This window comes from Panthera leo, chromosome D1 (genome assembly GCF_018350215.1).
Source record: "Panthera leo isolate Ple1 chromosome D1, P.leo_Ple1_pat1.1, whole genome shotgun sequence".
In the NCBI taxonomy this organism is placed as follows: Eukaryota; Metazoa; Chordata; class Mammalia; order Carnivora; family Felidae; genus Panthera; species Panthera leo.
In genome coordinates this window covers 55,545,762-55,564,580 of record NC_056688.1, presented here as the reverse complement: position 1 = coordinate 55,564,580, position 18,819 = coordinate 55,545,762, and the positions used below count along the sequence as shown (strand labels likewise).

The 18,819-nt window shown below is 36.0% G+C and overlaps 1 protein-coding gene across 11 annotated transcripts in view; it reads left to right on the top strand.

Annotated features, from left to right (window-relative positions):
* Nucleotides 1–18,819, top strand: part of EMSY (EMSY transcriptional repressor, BRCA2 interacting) — an 87,108-nt gene that overhangs the window by 11,433 nt on the left and 56,856 nt on the right. For 7 of the 11 annotated variants that reach the window (XM_042903877.1, XM_042903875.1, XM_042903867.1 and 4 more), the window contains 4 exons: nucleotides 3,320–3,495; nucleotides 5,092–5,244; nucleotides 7,891–8,150; nucleotides 16,876–17,152. In XM_042903877.1, coding sequence (XP_042759811.1) covers nucleotides 3,320–3,495; nucleotides 5,092–5,244; nucleotides 7,891–8,150; nucleotides 16,876–17,152 — 866 coding nt within the window. The remainder of the gene's footprint in view (nucleotides 1–3,319; nucleotides 3,496–5,091; nucleotides 5,245–7,890; nucleotides 8,151–16,875; nucleotides 17,153–18,819) is intronic. The other 4 variants (XM_042903868.1, XM_042903873.1, XM_042903876.1 and 1 more) reach the window with 2 other exon arrangements.

The following is an 18,819-nucleotide window of genomic DNA, read 5'->3' as shown; positions in this document are numbered from 1 at the left end:
AGGTGAAAATTGTAATTAGTCATTTTACTACTTGTTAGTTATCCTGAAAATGGTTTGGTGGAGGAATTTACAAGTATGCCAAAGTATTTTTGGATAATATGTGGATTTCTTTAATCTGTTTGACCTCTCCCTTTCCCTCCTCTCTCTATTAGCATGGATAATTGAGAGTTGGCTTTTATCTGCCTGTTTCCTTTTTTTCTCTCCTTTCTGATTTCTTTAATACATGAATTTAATTTTCTGAAGAGTTTCCTTCAGCGTATAATTTTAAGCTTCTTAGGTCTTTCCATACTCCTGTTTTAATATTTTATGCCATGGTTTTAGTTTGACTAGGTGTCGTATTTTACTTGTTGAGCCCAAGGGTCGGGGAGTGTGGATTGGTGAGGAAGGCATAGATTCCTTATTCTCGACATCTCCTCTGCCCTCTTTCCCTCAGAAGTAGCACCAGAACCTAGATCCAAAGATTATTTATAGGAAGTCTTCATACCCTGAGCCTGAAAAAAGCAACTGGAGCCCAAGAGGGATGCATCTGAACTGACTGCATTCCCTTTCTCCTCTCCCATCCCTCCCCCACTCCAAACAGCAGCTTAGGCCAGAAGGAATGTGGTTGAAAGGTGAAGAGAAAGCCGAGAAGACTGAGCACAAAGGAAGTGGAAACAAAAGGAGCAGGGTGTCTGGGATCAAAGAAAAGCCTTGCTTATGGCTCCAAGTATAACACGCGTTTATTATTTGGCACCATATCATTTATTAAGTTTGGTACTCTAATCCAGTTTTGAAACATGTCAGAATGTTACAATAGCAAAGCCTGGAGTGTCAAGGGGCTCCAAAATTTTTAATTGCGCCATTCTTGCCAGCATTGTCTCTAGTGTTGGAAAAAAGTGGCTGTCTGGAATTACTGTTCTCTTAAACTCCTTCCCCATAAGCCAAAAACATTCATAGGATACTTTGTGAATTTCTGTATGAGAGTAAGGAGTTTTTGTTGGTGCCCTACACACCACAGGATGTGAGGGCCAAGGTAGTTTCATTAGTATCATGTTAGATTTCTCAGGAAAGGAGCTAGAGCAAGGTTTCTACCCTCCCTTGCCATACTTAATATAAATAGAGAAGTGATCCTTACGTTGAAACTTAGGAATTCCAGGGAAATCCTGGAGTGAGAGTTTTACAAAAATCTGTAAAATTCAGTTTAAATGATTTGTGCAACTAATGCATATTCACACCCTCATTACTAAGCAAATAGGAATTTTTAATCTAATTCTAACATAATTTTTCACTCAAAAAAAAGTTTGAGCATGTTGGCATGAGTAGAAATTTGGAAGATTTCTAGATTTTTAAAAAAATTGCAGTTGTATCTTTTGCACTGCAAATTCTGTCTTTTCAATAGCAAATATTCATGTGTTTCAAATTACTAATCTTCCAAATTTCTGCCACCATTTAAACAATGCACCAGGTAAGTGTAGACATTATTTGTGTGTAAACTCACCAAGCAAATTTACTGGTGATATTCTAATAAAATGATACCAAAAGAGGAGTAAGCCAAGAAAATGCTAAATAGTTCTTAGAATTTTTCCTTTGACAGTCAGTGTCGCCCATTTCGGTTTCTCTTGTTTATACCATTCTCTGTTTCAGAACTACTGTCAAATTGGAGATTATGCAAACAATAAGTTGCATTATATAACAAATTTGTGGAGTTAATTGGGATCTTAGGAATTCCTCTTTCCCTTGTTTTATTAGGTAGGATTATGTTAAACAACTTGCAGATTTCTTGTAGTAGTAACCCAACTAGATTCATCAACTACTAGAGATTCCTTTCTGAACTGAATGTAAATCTTTCTCAAGTTGTAATTTATTTGTTCCATTTGGTGAAGGTTGGTAGTAATTAGACAACAGTGCTCAATTAGTATAAGTCAAAGCAAATGTTAGGCATAAAACCCTTTTGAAAAATTGTGTACCTTCTACTTGTTGTATGGCAAGTAATGTCAGTAGTGTGATGTATGCTTGTTGAAGGAAACGTTTAGTGGCTGTGTGACCTTAGGGAAGTTATTTAACCTCTCAGTGACTCAATTTCCCCATCCACAAAATGGAGATAATAATTGCCAATTTATTGAGAGAATTATATGAGTTAATGCATAGAAAATGTTTAAAACAATGCCTGACATAGAGTAAGTGCTTAGTTGATGTTAACTACCACCACTACCACCACCACCACCATCATCATCATCATCATTATCATCATCATCATCCCATTATGGGCTTTTGTGTATGCTGTCTAAACATGAAGAATCAGTGGACATTCAGACTCTTAAGCCCTAGATTGGGTTATAGAATCTTTGGTTTGGAAAAGGTGCAGAAATATTTCTGACTTAGTAAAGAGATTGATTAATTGATTCTGGGTGAATTTTAAACCTTGACACTAATCACTAGGAGAAGTGACACGACTACTTTTTGTGGAGTCAAATCAAGAGAAGTGACACAACTGTCCTTTCGTATTTCAACCATATTTAAATTGGATTCCTGGGATAAAATTTGCTCAAGAAGTTTAGAGTGGAGAAACAGAATAGTGTCTGCTTAGGGGTATAGTTCAATGGCCTCAAATACTTCTTAGAGTGAAGAGTTGTATAAGTAAAATTAAAATAGTGACAGGTTTCTTCCAGTAACCTCAGATCTAGTCTGTTTTTTAACAGGAAGCATACTAATATAACACATTGTCAGTGATACATGCAGTGATATATATATAGATATATATCTATATATCTATATATATATGTATATATGCACATAGTCCTTTTCTATCCCTCCATACTTGGTCTCCCTCGTTTACTGCCTCAGTTTCCCTTGTTTGAAAGCCTTAGAACCTCTGGCCATGCAGGCAGTTAGATAATTTTGCAAAGGTTCAGTGAATTCTATCCTTAATTGTTAAGGAAAATCTGATTTTAAAAATAAATTAGTACGTTTTACCTTTTTAGTTGAATTACAAAATTAAGTTCTAAAAGTTAGATACACTAGTTTTCGTTAGCAATACCAGATTTAAACTAATGAAAATGATGTCAGTATTTAGAAGGCATAGGAAAATTTTTCATAGTTTCATTTGTGTTCATTCTAAGATTCAGATAATAGAATAAAATGTGTAAAAACTTAAATGTATGTGAAATCCCTTGAATTCTGATAATTATCCATAATTTTGATTTTGCTTGCTTAAAGTTAAGCCTCTCCTATTCACTCAGGATACTTTTGATAATTTCAAAACTTATATTTGCTTGAGAAAATAGTTGATTCATTTTTAGTGATTGAGAACCCTTGTAGCAGCGTTTTCTTTTTTGTTTAGTATGTCTGGACCTAATAGCTCTTCAGAATGGTCCATTGAAGGTCGTCGATTGGTCCCACTGATGCCCCGGTTGGTTCCCCAAACCGCCTTCACTGTAACAGCTAATGCTGTTGCCAATGCAGCTATCCAGCACAATGCATCTCTTCCAGTGCCTGCAGAAACAGGAAGCAAGGAAGGTGAGTAGAAAACTATTTCTGTGTGTAGAGAAGACTTTTCTCAGATTCTTCAAGAACAATTGTCTTGATTTTCATCTGTTTTTAATCCCACTGTGTGAAGCTTGAAAAACATAGCGAGCAACTCTTATTCTGAAACTAGAAACTGCCAAGTTTTTAGTCTCAGCCAAAAAAAAATCTCTTGTTTGTTCAAAATGTGAATTATATTAATAACAAAATTGCAAAAAGCCTTCTTGGAATGAATTCTTGATATCCGTGTGTCTTGTTAGAAGTGGATAAAAGAGCTTGATGGGTGACATGGAAAATAAATGATAGAAGTCATTTACCTGCTGGAGAAAGATGCCTAACTGATTACTTCGAAAATAAAACGCTGTTTTTTATCTTCGGGAATCAATGCTATATGGTGCTTCTCAGTTCTAGTCAAGGGTTCTAAATCCTTTAGGGATTGCCTGGCAGATGGAGAAGAATTTCTCATTGTTACTTAATCTAGTAATTGGCACATGCTGTAAAAATTCTTGAATTCTCTTGAAGTCACCAAGAGTAATATTAAATTCAAGAGTGCATATTGATTCTAGTAGCTTAGTTGTGTGTTGCTTGAAAATAACCCTGAATATGCAGTTGTCAGATTACTTTGGGGAATTGTCTTTTCTTGACTGGCAGTGGGTTTTGGAGTGGATAAGACACTCTTCATGCATGCCAGGCTCTGTTTTAGGCTGAAGGAAGCTATATTTAGAGAGAGACAGGTATTAATATGCAACCTGGGCCTGTGTTGAGTTTGTTTCCTTTGTTGTAGGAGGGGTATCTTTCTTTTCTTCCCACTTTTACTTTTTCTATCCACCTACTTTGTGGTAGAGTGAAAAGAATATAGGATTTCCAGTAGTCAAATCTGTGTTGGAGTCCTAGTTAGCCATTTCCTAGTTGTGTGATGTCCAGCAACTCTGTGAACCTTAAGGTCGCTCCTCTTTAAAATGAGCATGTGTTGTGAGAATTAGTGATAATATATGGAAAGGATTTAGCATAGTGCATGGAACTCAGTAAATGGTGCCTATGAACTATTCTTGCTTGTTGTTGTTATTCAAGAAATTGGCATATGATGTCATTATTGAGTTAGTGTTGCACTGCTTCAATGGCAAGGGTCTAGTAAGTTGTTTTACAATAAAGTAATCTTGCCGTGGTTCCCCCCAGTAGCCAAGTTGGAAATTGCTATGGTTAGGGAAAAATTATCCATCACTCCATCATTGGTGCTGCTATCACTATTAAAAGGGAATACAAGTATTTGCCTTTTGTCTAACTCCTTCCATGAATAAAAAATTATTTTTATTTTTCTCAGTATAGTTTTAAACTTGATTTCTTTGTAACTGTGCTCTTCTCCATTGGCAATGTCACCTGTAGACAGCTATTAAATACTTGAGGAAAACCCAGTGAAATGATGATTTTCAGGAAAGGTTATTATACCTTTTAATTTAATGGACCTAATGGCCTCTAACTTCTGATCACATGAAAATGTTAAAATTGGCCTGCAGTAAAAAAATAATTTTTCTGTATATGCGTGGACAGTTTTGGTGAAAGTTAACAGCAAACTTTTTTATCGTTCTTCAGTAGTGGTTTGCTATTCCTACACAAGTACCACGTCAACCCCAACCTCTACCCCTGTTCCAAGTGGCAGCATAGCAACGGTTAAGTCTCCAAGACCTGCCAGTCCTGCCTCCAATGTAGTTGTCTTGCCAAGTGGAAGTACTGTTTATGTCAAAAGTAAGTGATATTCTCAGTGTTATCAGGGCCATCTTGGCTAAATGCTGCAACATAGGCTCTGATTAGATCTTCCTTCCTGGATTAAATCATCGGTCCACTGGCTATTAGCAGTGGTTAGTTTTTGAAGGTTCTAAAGAATTCCTTTCTTTACACGTGACTAGTATTTATTGCTTTTTAATCAGTTCTGGGGGTTGAGAAATTACTTCTTTTTTGTTCTCTGTGGGAAATCTGCCTTGAACTGTCTTTCAAGAATTCACTTGTTTTTGATTGTCATGGAATAGAAATGGGAATGGAAACTGACAAAATGTACTTAGGTGATTTATTCAGTGTTTACTCCTATAATTGTAATCTTTGTAATGTTGTTTTAAAAATTGTTTATATAACATATCATCCAACTGTTAGATTCAGTGATACATTCTAGAGAGCCCATCTTTTATATTTCTAGTTAACTATAAGTTTTTGAAGTTTATTTGCAGTTTTTAACCTTGCGGTTCTATTCTGTGGAGCAGTTTAATGACCAGGTCATTTTTTGGTTTTAATGCCTGTTATTCCAATATTATTTTTGTTTTTGTTTTATCAACTGGAGATTATTAATATTTGATTTTCATTTTTCTCAATATAGTTATAAACTTGATTTCTTTGTAACTTTTAGATGTAGAGTTTGCTGTTTTAGGAATGGTTTTAGGTCATTGTCAACCTTGTTTAAATTAAAGTCTAAAAATTGAAGGTGTGAGTTCTATTTTATTACCAATTCCATGAGTCATGCTGTACACTTTTTTTTTTTTTATGTCTGCTCTCTAGAGATTTCCTATGTATGTTGCAAGGTTTTACATTTCTCACTTAATTTTTTTTAAAAAGTCTACAAAAACAGTTGAGGCTTTAGTTCATTAAAGAAAAAGCCAAAATCTGAAACTATTAAGGTTATCTCACTTAATTTTTTTAAAAAGTCTACAAAAACAGTTGAGACTTTAGTTCATAAAGAAAAAGCTAAAAATCTGAAACTATTAAGGTTATATCTGATTTCTGCAGATTTAGCCAAGGTGACTGTAAGAGATCTATTTTTTTTAATTATTCTTTTTTTTAAGTTTATTTATTTATTTTTGATAATCTCTACACCCAATGTGGGGCTCGAACTCATGACCCTGAGATCAAGAGTCACATGCTCTTCTGACTGAGCCAGCCAGGTGACCCAAGAGCTGTTTTTTGATCATTTTTTAAAACATGGAAAGTGGGGGCTCCTGGCTGGCTCAGTTGGGTAAGCCTCCGACTTCAGCTCAGGTCATGATCTTATAGATCTCTGCCCCTCTGCCCGTCCACCACTCATGTGTTCACGTGCTCTCTCTCTCTCTTAAAAATAAATAATTAAACATTAAAAAAAAAAAAAGTGAATCTCAAACACGAAGAAACCTTTTCACATAATATACAGTTTCAAATAATAGGAAGTTTATTGCTTTATTTTGAGAAGTCACACAAACAACATTAGTTTGAGATAGAATTATTCATTAATCTATTTTCATATGTGCAAGGCAGTGTACTAGGGAAACAAACCAATAAGTCTTAGTCATTGCCCTCTGGAAGCACCTTAATTAAGGGGAGATGTGCAGGCTGATTGGCCACATTGCCATGGGGTAAGTGAAACAGAAGGATGTGGATTAGCTTTACTTAGAGGAGTAAGGGAAAGAAAGCTTCACTGAGGAGATGGTTTGCAGGATGATAATTGTAGGATGATGAAGAGGTCATTGATGGTAGGTGGTATAATAGTAGACCAATAATGTATAGAGACTCTAAACTGACTATCCAGACTCTGGATAGAACGTGGTAAGGTGGCTTTGGGGAATGATGAGCAGTTTGGTGTATGAGGATTATAGGAGGGCACAGGGTTGGGTGGAACAGGGTGTAGTTGACCCTTAGACAGTGTGGGGCTTAGGGGCACTGACTCCCTATGCAGTTGAAAGTCTGCATGTAACTTGACTTCCCAAAAACTTAACTACTAATAGTTTATTGTGGGCCAGAAGTCTTACTGACAACATAAACAGTCAACTAACATGTATTTTGTATATGTATTATAGTTTTCTTACAATATAGTAAGTTGGACAAAGAAAATGTTACTGAGAAAATGTTATGGAGGAAAAGAGAAAAATTTACACTACTGTTATTGTATTTATTGAAAAAAATTCCACATATTAGTGGACCTGCACAGTTCAAACCTGTGTTTGAAGGTCAACTGTATTGTGTTCTTAGAAAGATACAGAACCTTGAATGATGTAGTGATGATTTAAGTGCCTCATCTTGTAGGGAGATAAAAACTATTTAAGGATTTAAGGTAAGGCATTGGCACAATTAGATGTGAGATTCTATAACTGGCAGTAGGATGGAGGGTAGAAGTGGAGTGATTGGAAGCAAGGACACTATTTAGGAGCTTGCTAAAATATAGGCAGGAGATAAGAAGGCCTGATAGAGCCACAGGGTTAAAGAAAGGAGGAAAGGCATTCAGAGAAAACTTCTGAGGGAAGATTGATAGGACTTAATGTTTGGGCATGAGGCAGAGGGAGAAGTCAAGGATGACTGATGACACAGATTTAAAATGAAGTATAAAATGCGAGGTTAGACTGTGATCTAAAAATAAAAATTTTCATTGCCTTTCAGGTGTTAGCTGTTCAGATGAAGATGAAAAACCCAGAAAACGAAGGCGAACAAATTCTTCTAGCTCGTCCCCCGTTGTCCTAAAGGAAGTTCCAAAGGCTGTTGTTCCGGTCTCAAAGACGATCACTGTGCCTGTGAGTGGCAGTCCCAAGATGAGCAACATCATGCAGAGCATTGCCAACTCCTTACCGCCCCACATGTCTCCTGTGAAAATAACCTTCACCAAACCATCAACACAGACGACAAACACAACAACACAGAAGGTATGTGGGGGAGGGAGTGTCTGTCTGCCAATTGCTGTTTCCATCTCTTTCAGGCAGTATGATTCAGATTTAACAAACATGTTCTGAGTGCTTACTATGTGCTTGGCATTATGCTGGGAATGTTCAGGTCTCTTACTTTAATTCTGCACAGAAAACTTTGGGATAGGCATTATTATTTCACTTTTTGTAGATGAGGCTCAGCGATGTCAAATGACTTGTCTAATATGACACAGCAGCTCTCATACTTCTAAGTCTTTTGTTTTATTTTATTATTATAATGCCATATGGAGAAAATTAAAATATAAGATTTTTTAACCTGTGTTTGGATAATTTTACCGTTAGGAACTCAGTTTTTTCTTTGCCAGAGTAACAAAGTTGTCAGAATTGGGCGTTTCATAGAAGAAGGGAAGGATATGATTACGTGATTATTGTTGCTTTCTTTTTTTATTCTTTGTATGCTAAGATTAGTTCTTTCCTAAACTCTTCTCAGTATGTTCAGATCATCAGAATTCTCAGTTTTATGTTACTAGAACCCTCTCACTTTCCACACTGACCTGGATGCTGACGGCACTTTAGGCTTGTTGCACACCTGGGATTCCCCTTCACCATCATTCTGATCTTCCTCCTTCGTTTATTTATGCATTTGCTGGAATATCCTCTGGTAGCTTCTTGGTATATGGGTGGATGGAAGGTAAATTTTTTGAGACCTTGCATTGGTGGACTGAAAAGTTCTTTATTTTACTCTCCCACTTTCTTGATCACTTAAAGCATTTTTTAGGCTGGAGGTAATTTTTCCTGAGAATTTTGAAGATACTGCTCCATTGGCTGTTGGCTTCAGTACTGTTTTTGAGAAGCTCCAATGCCATTCTAATATCCTCTTTTTTCTCTTTGAAAACTCTTGGTAACTTTCAGGGTTCTGAAATTTCAAGGTAATTTTCCTCAGTGTGAGTCTTTATTTTATCCATTGGGTTGCACATTCAGTGGTCGCTTTCACTCTAGATACTCATGTCCTTCAGTTCTGGGAAATTTCTTGAATTATTTCCTAGGTTTTTCTATGTTCTCTCTTTGTGGATCAACTATTCAGGATGTTGAAACTGCCTGGATTGATCCTTTAGCTTTCCTATCTTTTCTCATTCCCATTTTTCATTTTTTTTTTCCTGCTGTAATATACTATTTAAAAAGTCCTGGATTTGGGGGCACTTGGGTGGCTCAGTTGGTTGAGCGTCCAACTTCAGCTTAGGTCATGATCTCACAGTTATGAGTTCAAGCCCTGTGTTGGGCTCACTGCTGTCAATGCAGAGCCTGCTTCGGATCCTCTGTCCCCCTCTGTCTCTGCCCCTTCCCCACTTGTGCTCTCTCTCAAAAATGAATAAACATTTTTAAAAAAATAAATAAAAGCCTGGATTTTGGAACTAGACTTTCTGAGTTTGAATCCCAGTTTTTGCCACTTACTAGTTTTGTGACTGTGGAAAACTAAATTCTGGAATTAAGTTTTCTCATTTGAAAAATAGGGAAAACAATATAGGGTTTTGGGGTGTAAATAAGATAATAAATGTAAAACTGTTAGAATAGAGCCTAGCACATAGTAAATGCTCTGTAAGTATTATTTTCTTTATCCTTTAATGTTATCCTTCACTACTTCTCTGGATTTGTCAATTTTGTGGTCATACTTTAAATTTCTAGTAGCTCTTATTCTCTGGAAGTTCCTTTTTTTTTTTTTTTTTTTTTTAAATAGCATCCTATTCTTTCATAAAATCACTATATTCTGATGATATTCATGACTTTTTTCTTGATGTTTTATTCTTTCATGTTTTCTCTCTTACCTGTAAGTTTATTTATTTGTTTTGATCTCTGTTTCATTTCAGAAATAAATGCTGGCTGTCTTCTTGTATATGATCGTGGGCGCTAAAAATTGACAGAAAGCTGTATGTGTAGGGTGGGGCATGTTGGCTGGTGATTTTCATTGTAGGTTGAGCTAGCTCGGCTGTTGTGTTGAGAAAAACCCACTACCCTTTTACTTCTATCAGTTATCACTCTCAGTAGGGCATTTTCATGGACTAGTCAGATTTCCTCAGAGAAGAATTTTCCAGTCTCCTTTCTAGAGTAGTAGTAAGCCAGTCTGCCAGGATTTGGGGAGTAAATGGAGGGACTGGGCTGGATAGTCTCACCATTCAGTATATAGACTTTACGAACCCCTCTGTTTGTAGCACAGCACTCACCCCCCACCCTCTACCCCCCAGCCCAGTATTCTAAGATCCCCTTGGATTGAATCTCTCCCTCAAGAGAGTAAATTCCTAGTCTTCCTTTAGGATGGGGGAGGATAGCTGTGGATCTAAATGCTGCCTAAATAGATTTTCAACTAATTTTCCTCTCTCTAGTGCCACTTTTATTCCCACGTAAAACGTATCTCGTGCTCTGGGGCGCTTGGGTGGCTCAATCAGTTAAGTCTCCAACTCTTGATCTCAGCTAGGGCATTGATCATCTCAGGGTCATGAGTTCAAGCCCCGCGTTGGGTTGGGCTCCACAGTGGGCGTGAAGTCTACTTTAAAAAAAAAAAAAAAGACTTACCTGCTCTCTATTCCTTAATCTTTCTGGGATTCTCTAGTTTCCACCTTTGAGAGTTTATTTGATTGATTACTCCTTGTCTGTTTTCTAGTTTACAAAACTTCACAGCTGTTATTTTCTTTCTATTTTGACCTTATAGGTTTATGTGCCTCTTCCCCTTTTAAAAAATCTCTCCATAATGCCTTAGAGGCATTTTGGGGAAGGAATGGAAGTACATTCTTGTCTTCAGCAGGTGATCTTTACCACTTTTGAATCTTTAGATTCATGGTAACTTCCATTTAAAGAACCTCCTTGAATTTTCCTGGAAAGATATCATTACATAATATATGAAAAATTATTTTTTTAGTGAACTAGAAGTGATAGTGAGCTGATCTGTGGAATATAATTCTATTTTCAGTTTTAGGATGAAGCATTATGGTATAGTGTTAAAATCAAGCAAGGATTTTTGTAGTCAAAGAGGCCTGGATTGGAACCCCGGCTCTTCCAGTATGACCTGAGATAAATTAGTCTTTCTAAATCTGTTTTCCCATCTGTAAGATGAGAATAATGCCAATCTTAAAAAGTTATTGTAAGGATTAAATGAGACTGGGTATTTTATTTTATTTTATTTTTTAAAGTTTATTTATTTATTTCGAGAGAGCATGAGTCAGGGAGGGCGGAGAGAGAGAGGAAAAGAGAGAAAATCCCAAGCAGGCTCTGTACTGCCAGTGCAGAACCTGATGCAGAGCTTGAATCTACAAACCGTGAAATCATAACCTGAGTTGAAACCAAGAATCGGATGCTTAACTGACTGAGCCACCCAGGTGCCCTGAGACTGTATACTTTAAAGTGCAGTAATAGGTATATACTCAAAAAAATTAGGTTCCTTCCCTTGCCAGTATTTTATGTAAAGCAGTGTTTTATTTATTTGCACTGTTGAGAATGAGCTCTTCCAAAAAGTGAATTCATCAGTTAACTGAAGCTTATTCCTTAATATATAGAAATTGACTATTTTTGATAACTTTGTGAATGTTAACACTGAACATACTTTTTGCATTTGTATATGAGGACTCCAAGGTAATCCTTCTGAGTATCACTTTTCATACAATATTATAATATAGTTATTGCTTTCTGGGTTAGCCCTGTATTAAGTGTTACCAGCCTGCTATACTCTATGAGATTATAAGTCTACTTATTATAATTTTTTACTGCCTTTTTTTTCTGGGACTTATTTTATCAGTAATTCTTCTATCTTCTCCCTTCTTATCTATTCTTTTGATTTGGTATTTGGGAAATAGTGTAGCAGAGTTATAGCTAAAATGGCACCCATTTCCCATCCATGTCTTTCTGTTCCCTTACTCTATTTTATTTTTGTTATACTTATAACTAGTTAACATCATATTACATATTTGTTCATTTTCTATTTCTCGTTAACATCATATTACATATTTGTTCATTTTCTGTTTCTTCCATAGAGTAGATGTTGTTGAGGGTAGGGACTTTATCTTGTTCATCACTGTATTCCCTAGTATTTAGAATAGTTTATGAAATATAGAAGGTCTTAATTTATGTTTGTTGAATGAATGAATGAAAAAATGAATAAATAGATCTGGCTCTGCTACCTTTCTTGAGCCTCAGTTTCTTAAAAAACAAAGAATAGAACTTACTTCCTAGAGTTATCAGGATAATTACATGAGATGATTCATGGAAAGTACTTAACATAGTGTATATGATGAATGCTTAGTAAATGTCACCTAACATTACTAACTTTCCAATCTTCTTTGGTAGACATATATAAAAATACTTGTAAAAGATGGAAGGCTCACCAGTAAGTAAAGTTGGCAATTTTTTTTTTGTTTAATGACTTTCTCATTATTTTTGTTTTTGCTTCTGAATTGCCAAGTGAGAATGGATAGTTGAGGTCATCAGACATATGATGCTTGTTAGAGGGCATATTTATCTCCAAAGTCCTGTATAAACCATACCATGAGATTCCAAGCTCAGAACCTTAGATTTGTTCTACTGTACCTAAAAAATAAGCATTTAAAACAAATTAAATTAAAAATAAGACTCATTCATTCCACAAATGTTTACTGAGTATCTACTATGTTCTGGAGGCAAAACTCTACTCTTTTACTTCATGTATACTCAATGCTGTTTAGTTTTGTTGCTTTTTGGACAAGCTGCGTGTGGTAGCACTAAGAGATATTCTTTGTGATTTTGGGTTTTTTTTTTCCTTTTCCTTCTGCTGGGTAATTGGATTTCTTTGAAATCTCTGTAAGGCTGTTTTCATTATTGCATTCACCTTGGATTTCTCATAAATCCTGTGTAAGTCAACTTAGGAATTATTTTAGGTAAAGTGACTTTTATATTAAATATAATTACTTATGAATTTGTGGACTTGATTCAAATTCAAATAGGTCATATATTTTCAGGATAGACAAATTTCCACCTATGTTAATGTGGTGCCTTCATTTTAAGTATAACATTGGTACAGCACTTATATAAACAAAGCAACAGAATATAGCTTTATGCTTTCACGTGCTTGATTGATATTTTTCATTTTATCCTTAGGGTGCAAGTCCCAGCACTCTTAAGGAGTTTTTGTGAGTGCTAGAAGGTCAGTAATTTGAATTATGGCCTGAATAAACACTGTTTGGTTCACTTGGTTTCAAAATCCCTTTATTTCCCCTGTTGTAATAAGTAACTTTAAAAGTACAAGTAAATTTTCATTAAGGTGGATCTTTAATTTTGGATAACCCCTTTTCAGATCAGAAATTAACATTCAGACTGAAATCTCAAAATATGTTTTATCATTTGTATCTATAACCTAAAACATGCTCTTAAAGACTTCTAGATTTATTTTGCTGAAATTTTGTCTTAATGTTGGAAGCCTACATGCATACTCTAATTTTAAAATGGGAAATATTTGACACAAGGGTGAATACTTCCCCTTCCCTTATCCATGACAGACATTGCTAATTGACTGTGGCATACTTTCCTGCCAAGCCTTGGTGAATCCTTATCTGTGACACAGAGTCCTTATAAACGCTGTTCCAGAAAGCTACTACTATTAGTTCAGAACTGGCAAATGTGAATCCTGATTGCCATTACCACTACAATTGGTTTGACTGTGGTAGTAGCTGTGAGTTCTTTGGATTCTTCGGGGTATCAGAATTTGAGGAAAAGCTATGTAACATTTTTTTCATGAAACAAAAATAGAGTACATTACAATATACTTCCAGATTGAATTGATCTATAATACCTTTACTAATATCTTTTTAACATTTATTAAGTAGTAATAGTAAGCTAATAACTACTGCTTGCTGACCGCCAAATATTGACCACCTGCTATGTGCCTAGCACTATGTTAGATGCTTCACATCATTATCTCGTTCAATCCTTGTAATGATTTGCAAGGTAGGTATTATTATCCCTATTTTATAGATGAAAATTGGAGCCTAGAGATTTTAACATGTCCAGGGGCCTGCCATTTGTCAGTGGCCGCAGCAGGATTAAGCTCAGGCTCATCTGATTCTTAAACTTCTGGACTTTTTACCATATTGGTCTACTTCTTCTCAGTGTATGTGGTGGTTTATGATTGTTTTCATAATAATGCTATATAGGTATTTGCTGATCAAGTCTATGGAGAAGTATCCTAGTCAACTGTGTATAGGTGTTTGCTTGTCAAGACTTAGATATATCTCTCTTGACTTGTCAAATAATTAACAAACTGCTAATGTAGTTACATCTTATAATTCTCTGTGATACTACAAATACATAATGATGATATAGTCAAAGCTTCTTTGATATGTAGGTACTGAGTACGGACATACTCAGTAAATTTTGACTGATTTAACATTGGGCCTTCTTTAGGATTAATAGGAAAATAAAAGAGAATTTCTCCCTTAATTTCTTTAGATTTTTTAAAACAATTTTCTGCCCCAGGTAGGTAGAGGTAATTTTGGTGAAAGAAGAAAAAGACACTCTGCTCTGTTTTGGGTATCACCATACCACCATTATAGTCCCCCAGAATAAAACTGTGATACTATAGATTTGTAAATGATTTTTGTGTCCTCAACTGTAAAATGGGGATAATAATAGCATCCATGTCATAGGATTTGGGGGAGATTTAAATTAGCTAGTGCACATTAGCTCTAGGAGTTCATCTTGATTTCGTTAGTTTCCTTAGGCCTACCATTTCCCTACGTCAACAAGTCCTGTTGACTACCTCTGAAAATAATCTGAATGCGATCACTTCTCTTTATTTTTGCTACTAACACCCCAGTCCAAGCAGCCTCTATTATTCCTAGTCTACCGCAGTAGTTTCTTTACTAGTCTCACTGCTTCCATTCTTGCTGGAATAGCATAGCAGCTAGAATGATCTTTTAAAATATAAATCAAATTTTGTTGTTTCCCCACTTAAAATTCTCCTATGGCTTCCTATTGTACTTAATATAATATTTAAATCCTTTACTATGGCTTATAAATTTGATCTGGCCCCTACTTCCTTTGCCAGCCCCTCCTTGCTCTATATGCTTTTTGTTACATTGGCTTTCTTTCTGTTTTTGAATACATCAAGCTGATTCTCCTTTGCTCCATCCTGTTCTTTCTCATCTGAAGTGCTTTGCCTCCCTATGTCTTAAACTTTTCCAGGCATACAGGCTAACCTTGAAGTCTCTTTCCTGCCTCTTTTTTCCCCTCCATTTCCTGTATCAAGCTATATGAGCAAATCCTGTTGGTTTTACCTTTAAATATATTTAGAATCTGTTTCCTTTTCACCACCTCTGCAGCCAGTGATCCTCTCTTCTTGGTTTAAACCAGGAATGTCCTTATTTGTCTTCCTGTTTCTACTCCCTCTTCCCTACTGTACTTTTCATCTAGCAGATAGAGTAATAATTCTTTTTGAAAAATATTTTTGAGAACTGTTTTAGATTTACAGAAAAATTGAGAGGATAGTACAGAGAGTTCTCATATACACTGCACTCAGTTTCTACTACTCTTAACATTTTATATTAGCATGGTACATTAGTTATCATTAATGAACTAGTATTGATGCATTAAGATTAACTAAAGTCCATGGTTCACTCAGATTTCTTTACCTATTGTCTTTTTTTTCTTCCAGGATACCACGGTACATTTACTTGTCATGTCTTCTTAGGTTCCTCTTGGCTGTGAAAGTTTCTCAGACTTCTCTTGTTTGGCAGTCTTGAAGAATATTGGTCAAATATTTTGTAGGATGCCCCACGACTGGAATTTGTCTGATGTTTTTCTCATGATTAGACTAGGGTTTTGGGTTTTCGGAAGGGAGACTATAGAGATAAAGTGCCATTTTCATCATAATCTACCAAGGGTATATAGTATCAACAGGAGCTTACATCCTCTAGTCCCCCATGACTTCCTTGATTCTATCTCCTGCTACTTTCTCTGTCATAAATTCTAATCCTGTTCATGAGGTCCTTGGAGTTTATTGACTATACCAAGCTGGCTTATGCCTCAGGGCCATTTTATTTGCTGCTTTCTGTGCCATTGGATGCACTTCCTCAAGGGGGCAACATTGTTCACGCTCCTTCTAGTTTCTGCTCAAATATTACCTTATCAGAGAGATTTTATTGAACACTTTATAAAAAGCAACACAGTGCTCCCAATATTCTTTCTTTCCCACCCTGCTTTATTGTCTCTTCCATTTTCTACGTGACATATATTTACTTTTCTAATTTGTTTATTGTTTCCCTCCCTACTTGTTAGAATTTAGCTTCATGAAAGTATGAGCTTTGTCTGTTTTGTTCATTCCACTATCCCCAGCATCTAGAACCATGCCTGGCACATAGTAGATGCTCAACAAATATTTATAAAGGAATGATTATCCAAATTACTTTCTAGAAAGATTGTGCCCATTATACTCCCTAAGTAGTATATTGAAATGCTTATTTCACCATATCTTTACAGCATTGAACGTTGTTTTTAAAAATATTTCGTTGGTAAAATTGTTTTTTCTTTTAAATACATTTTGATGATTACTAGTAAAGAAAAGCTTTCATGTATTTTTAGTTGTAGATTTCTCTGTGATGAATTGTTTCTTCGTATTTCATAAGCTATTTTTGAATTATGTGTAACTATGGGCCTAGATACATTAGCAGTATAGTAGGTTCATGAAAATAACTTATTTTTCCTTCCTTAGGTTATCATAGTGACCACATCACCAAGTTCAACCTTCGTGCCCAACATTCTCTCCAAATCCCATAACTATGCAGCAGTCACTAAGCTTGTACCGACATCAGTCATTGCTTCCACAACCCAGAAGCCACCAGTGGTTATAACTGCTTCACAGTCCTCCCTGGTCAGTAGTAGCAGCAGTGGCAGCAGCAGTTCTACACCATCACCTATTCCTAGTACAGTTGCAGTAACAGCTGTGGTTTCTTCCACGCCATCAGTGGTCATGTCAACAGTAGCACAAGGTGAGTGGTGATCCACCATGTAATTCTGTCCCTGTGGTATATATGGGAATTTTGAAGAAAACCGTGTGAGTGTATTTTTCTGCTTTGGTATGAAGGTCCCTGCTTTTATATCAGAAATTTACCACTCCTCTTCCCTTAGTTTGAGAATGTCAAGATAGTTGCTTACTATTTTCTTTTAGTAACATGCTTACTCCAAGATATTTTTATTCACATGCATAGTACCTAGTCACCTAGGCAATTAACATTCACAAAATGTAGGTTAACTCTGTCACAACAGATTTCAAAGGCATAATAAGCAAATATCTTGAATAGAATGAAGGTTTTATTTGTTATTTATTTTAAAAGAGTTTTGTTATTTTTTGAGTAATGTCTACAACCAACGTGGGGCTTAGACTTAGAACCCTGAGATCAAGAGTCACATGCTGTACTGACTGAGCCAGCCAGGTGCCTCTAATGAAATTTTTAAAAGAAGAACTTGAAATTGCAATATTGACCTTTGAGTACTGTAGGGGTTAGAGGCACAGTTTTGTACTGTATTACAGCGGAATAAGCTAGAGAACAGAAAATGTTACTCAGGAAATCATAAGGAAAAGAAAATACATTTATCATATTATATTGTATTTATCGAAAAAAATCTATGCGTATATGGACCCAATGCGGTTCAAACCTCTGTTGTTTAAGTCAACCATATTTTACTCAAGGTTTTTCAGAGGAACATTACGAGTAAGTTACCCAGTGATAAGAAGCAGGAGGAAGAGGATGATTTCAGGGACATGGCATTCACCTTTTCTCCAGTCTCCTAAATTTTTCTCTATTGGTGGATGCTGGGAGATATTAAGGGGAACTAAGACTGAACTGAAGGACCATTGCTGCTTAATAATAGCAGAGGAAAGGAAATGTAGAAATCTCAATTCCATGTTAGCCTAAATAAGTTTGGCTCTCTTTCATATCCTTGTATTTCTCCCTATGAAAGGCAAATAGCACACTATTTGTAACTATAGTTACATGATTCTTTTGAGCCTTTGAGATATTTAACTTACTTATTAGTGCTAAAAAGTTGTCGTTTTCTTTTAAAAAAGATAAATGTTAGTGGAAGTGGTAATATACAGACTGGAGTTGTCATTCAAACTATAGGGCTTCTGTAGGGCTTCTGTAGCAGCTTCTCTGTGTGTACCTGGGAAACAAGGGCATTCAGTGTCTGCTTCTGTTGGAGACTGGAGACAGGAGACAGGCTGTTTTAGAGTTGATGTATCTGTCTCTGGTTATTCTTGTAGAGGCAGCTGGTGGTGGAGTGGGTAAGAGTTTTAGTAGCAGTAACTTGGCGGGTGATTCCATGTTTATAAGTATAGAGGTGGTTCCAAAGGTAGGGAGTAGGGGGGTTGTGTATGATTGGCTTATGCTCTGGGAAGGAAAAGGAACTCCTTAATATTTATAATATGGGAATTCTGAAAATTCTTCTGATTAGAATGGTTATTTTGAGTTTGCTATCTGGAAGAAAGGAACATTTAAAACATTTTTTATTATGGAAAATTCCAATCACATTGAAGTAGAGAGACTAGTAAAATGAACCTGCATGTGCCCATTGCCCAGCTTCAGAGATGGGCAGAATATGGTCAGTCTTGTTTCACCTGAATCCACTGTTTTTCTTCATACACCCTTGACCTGGA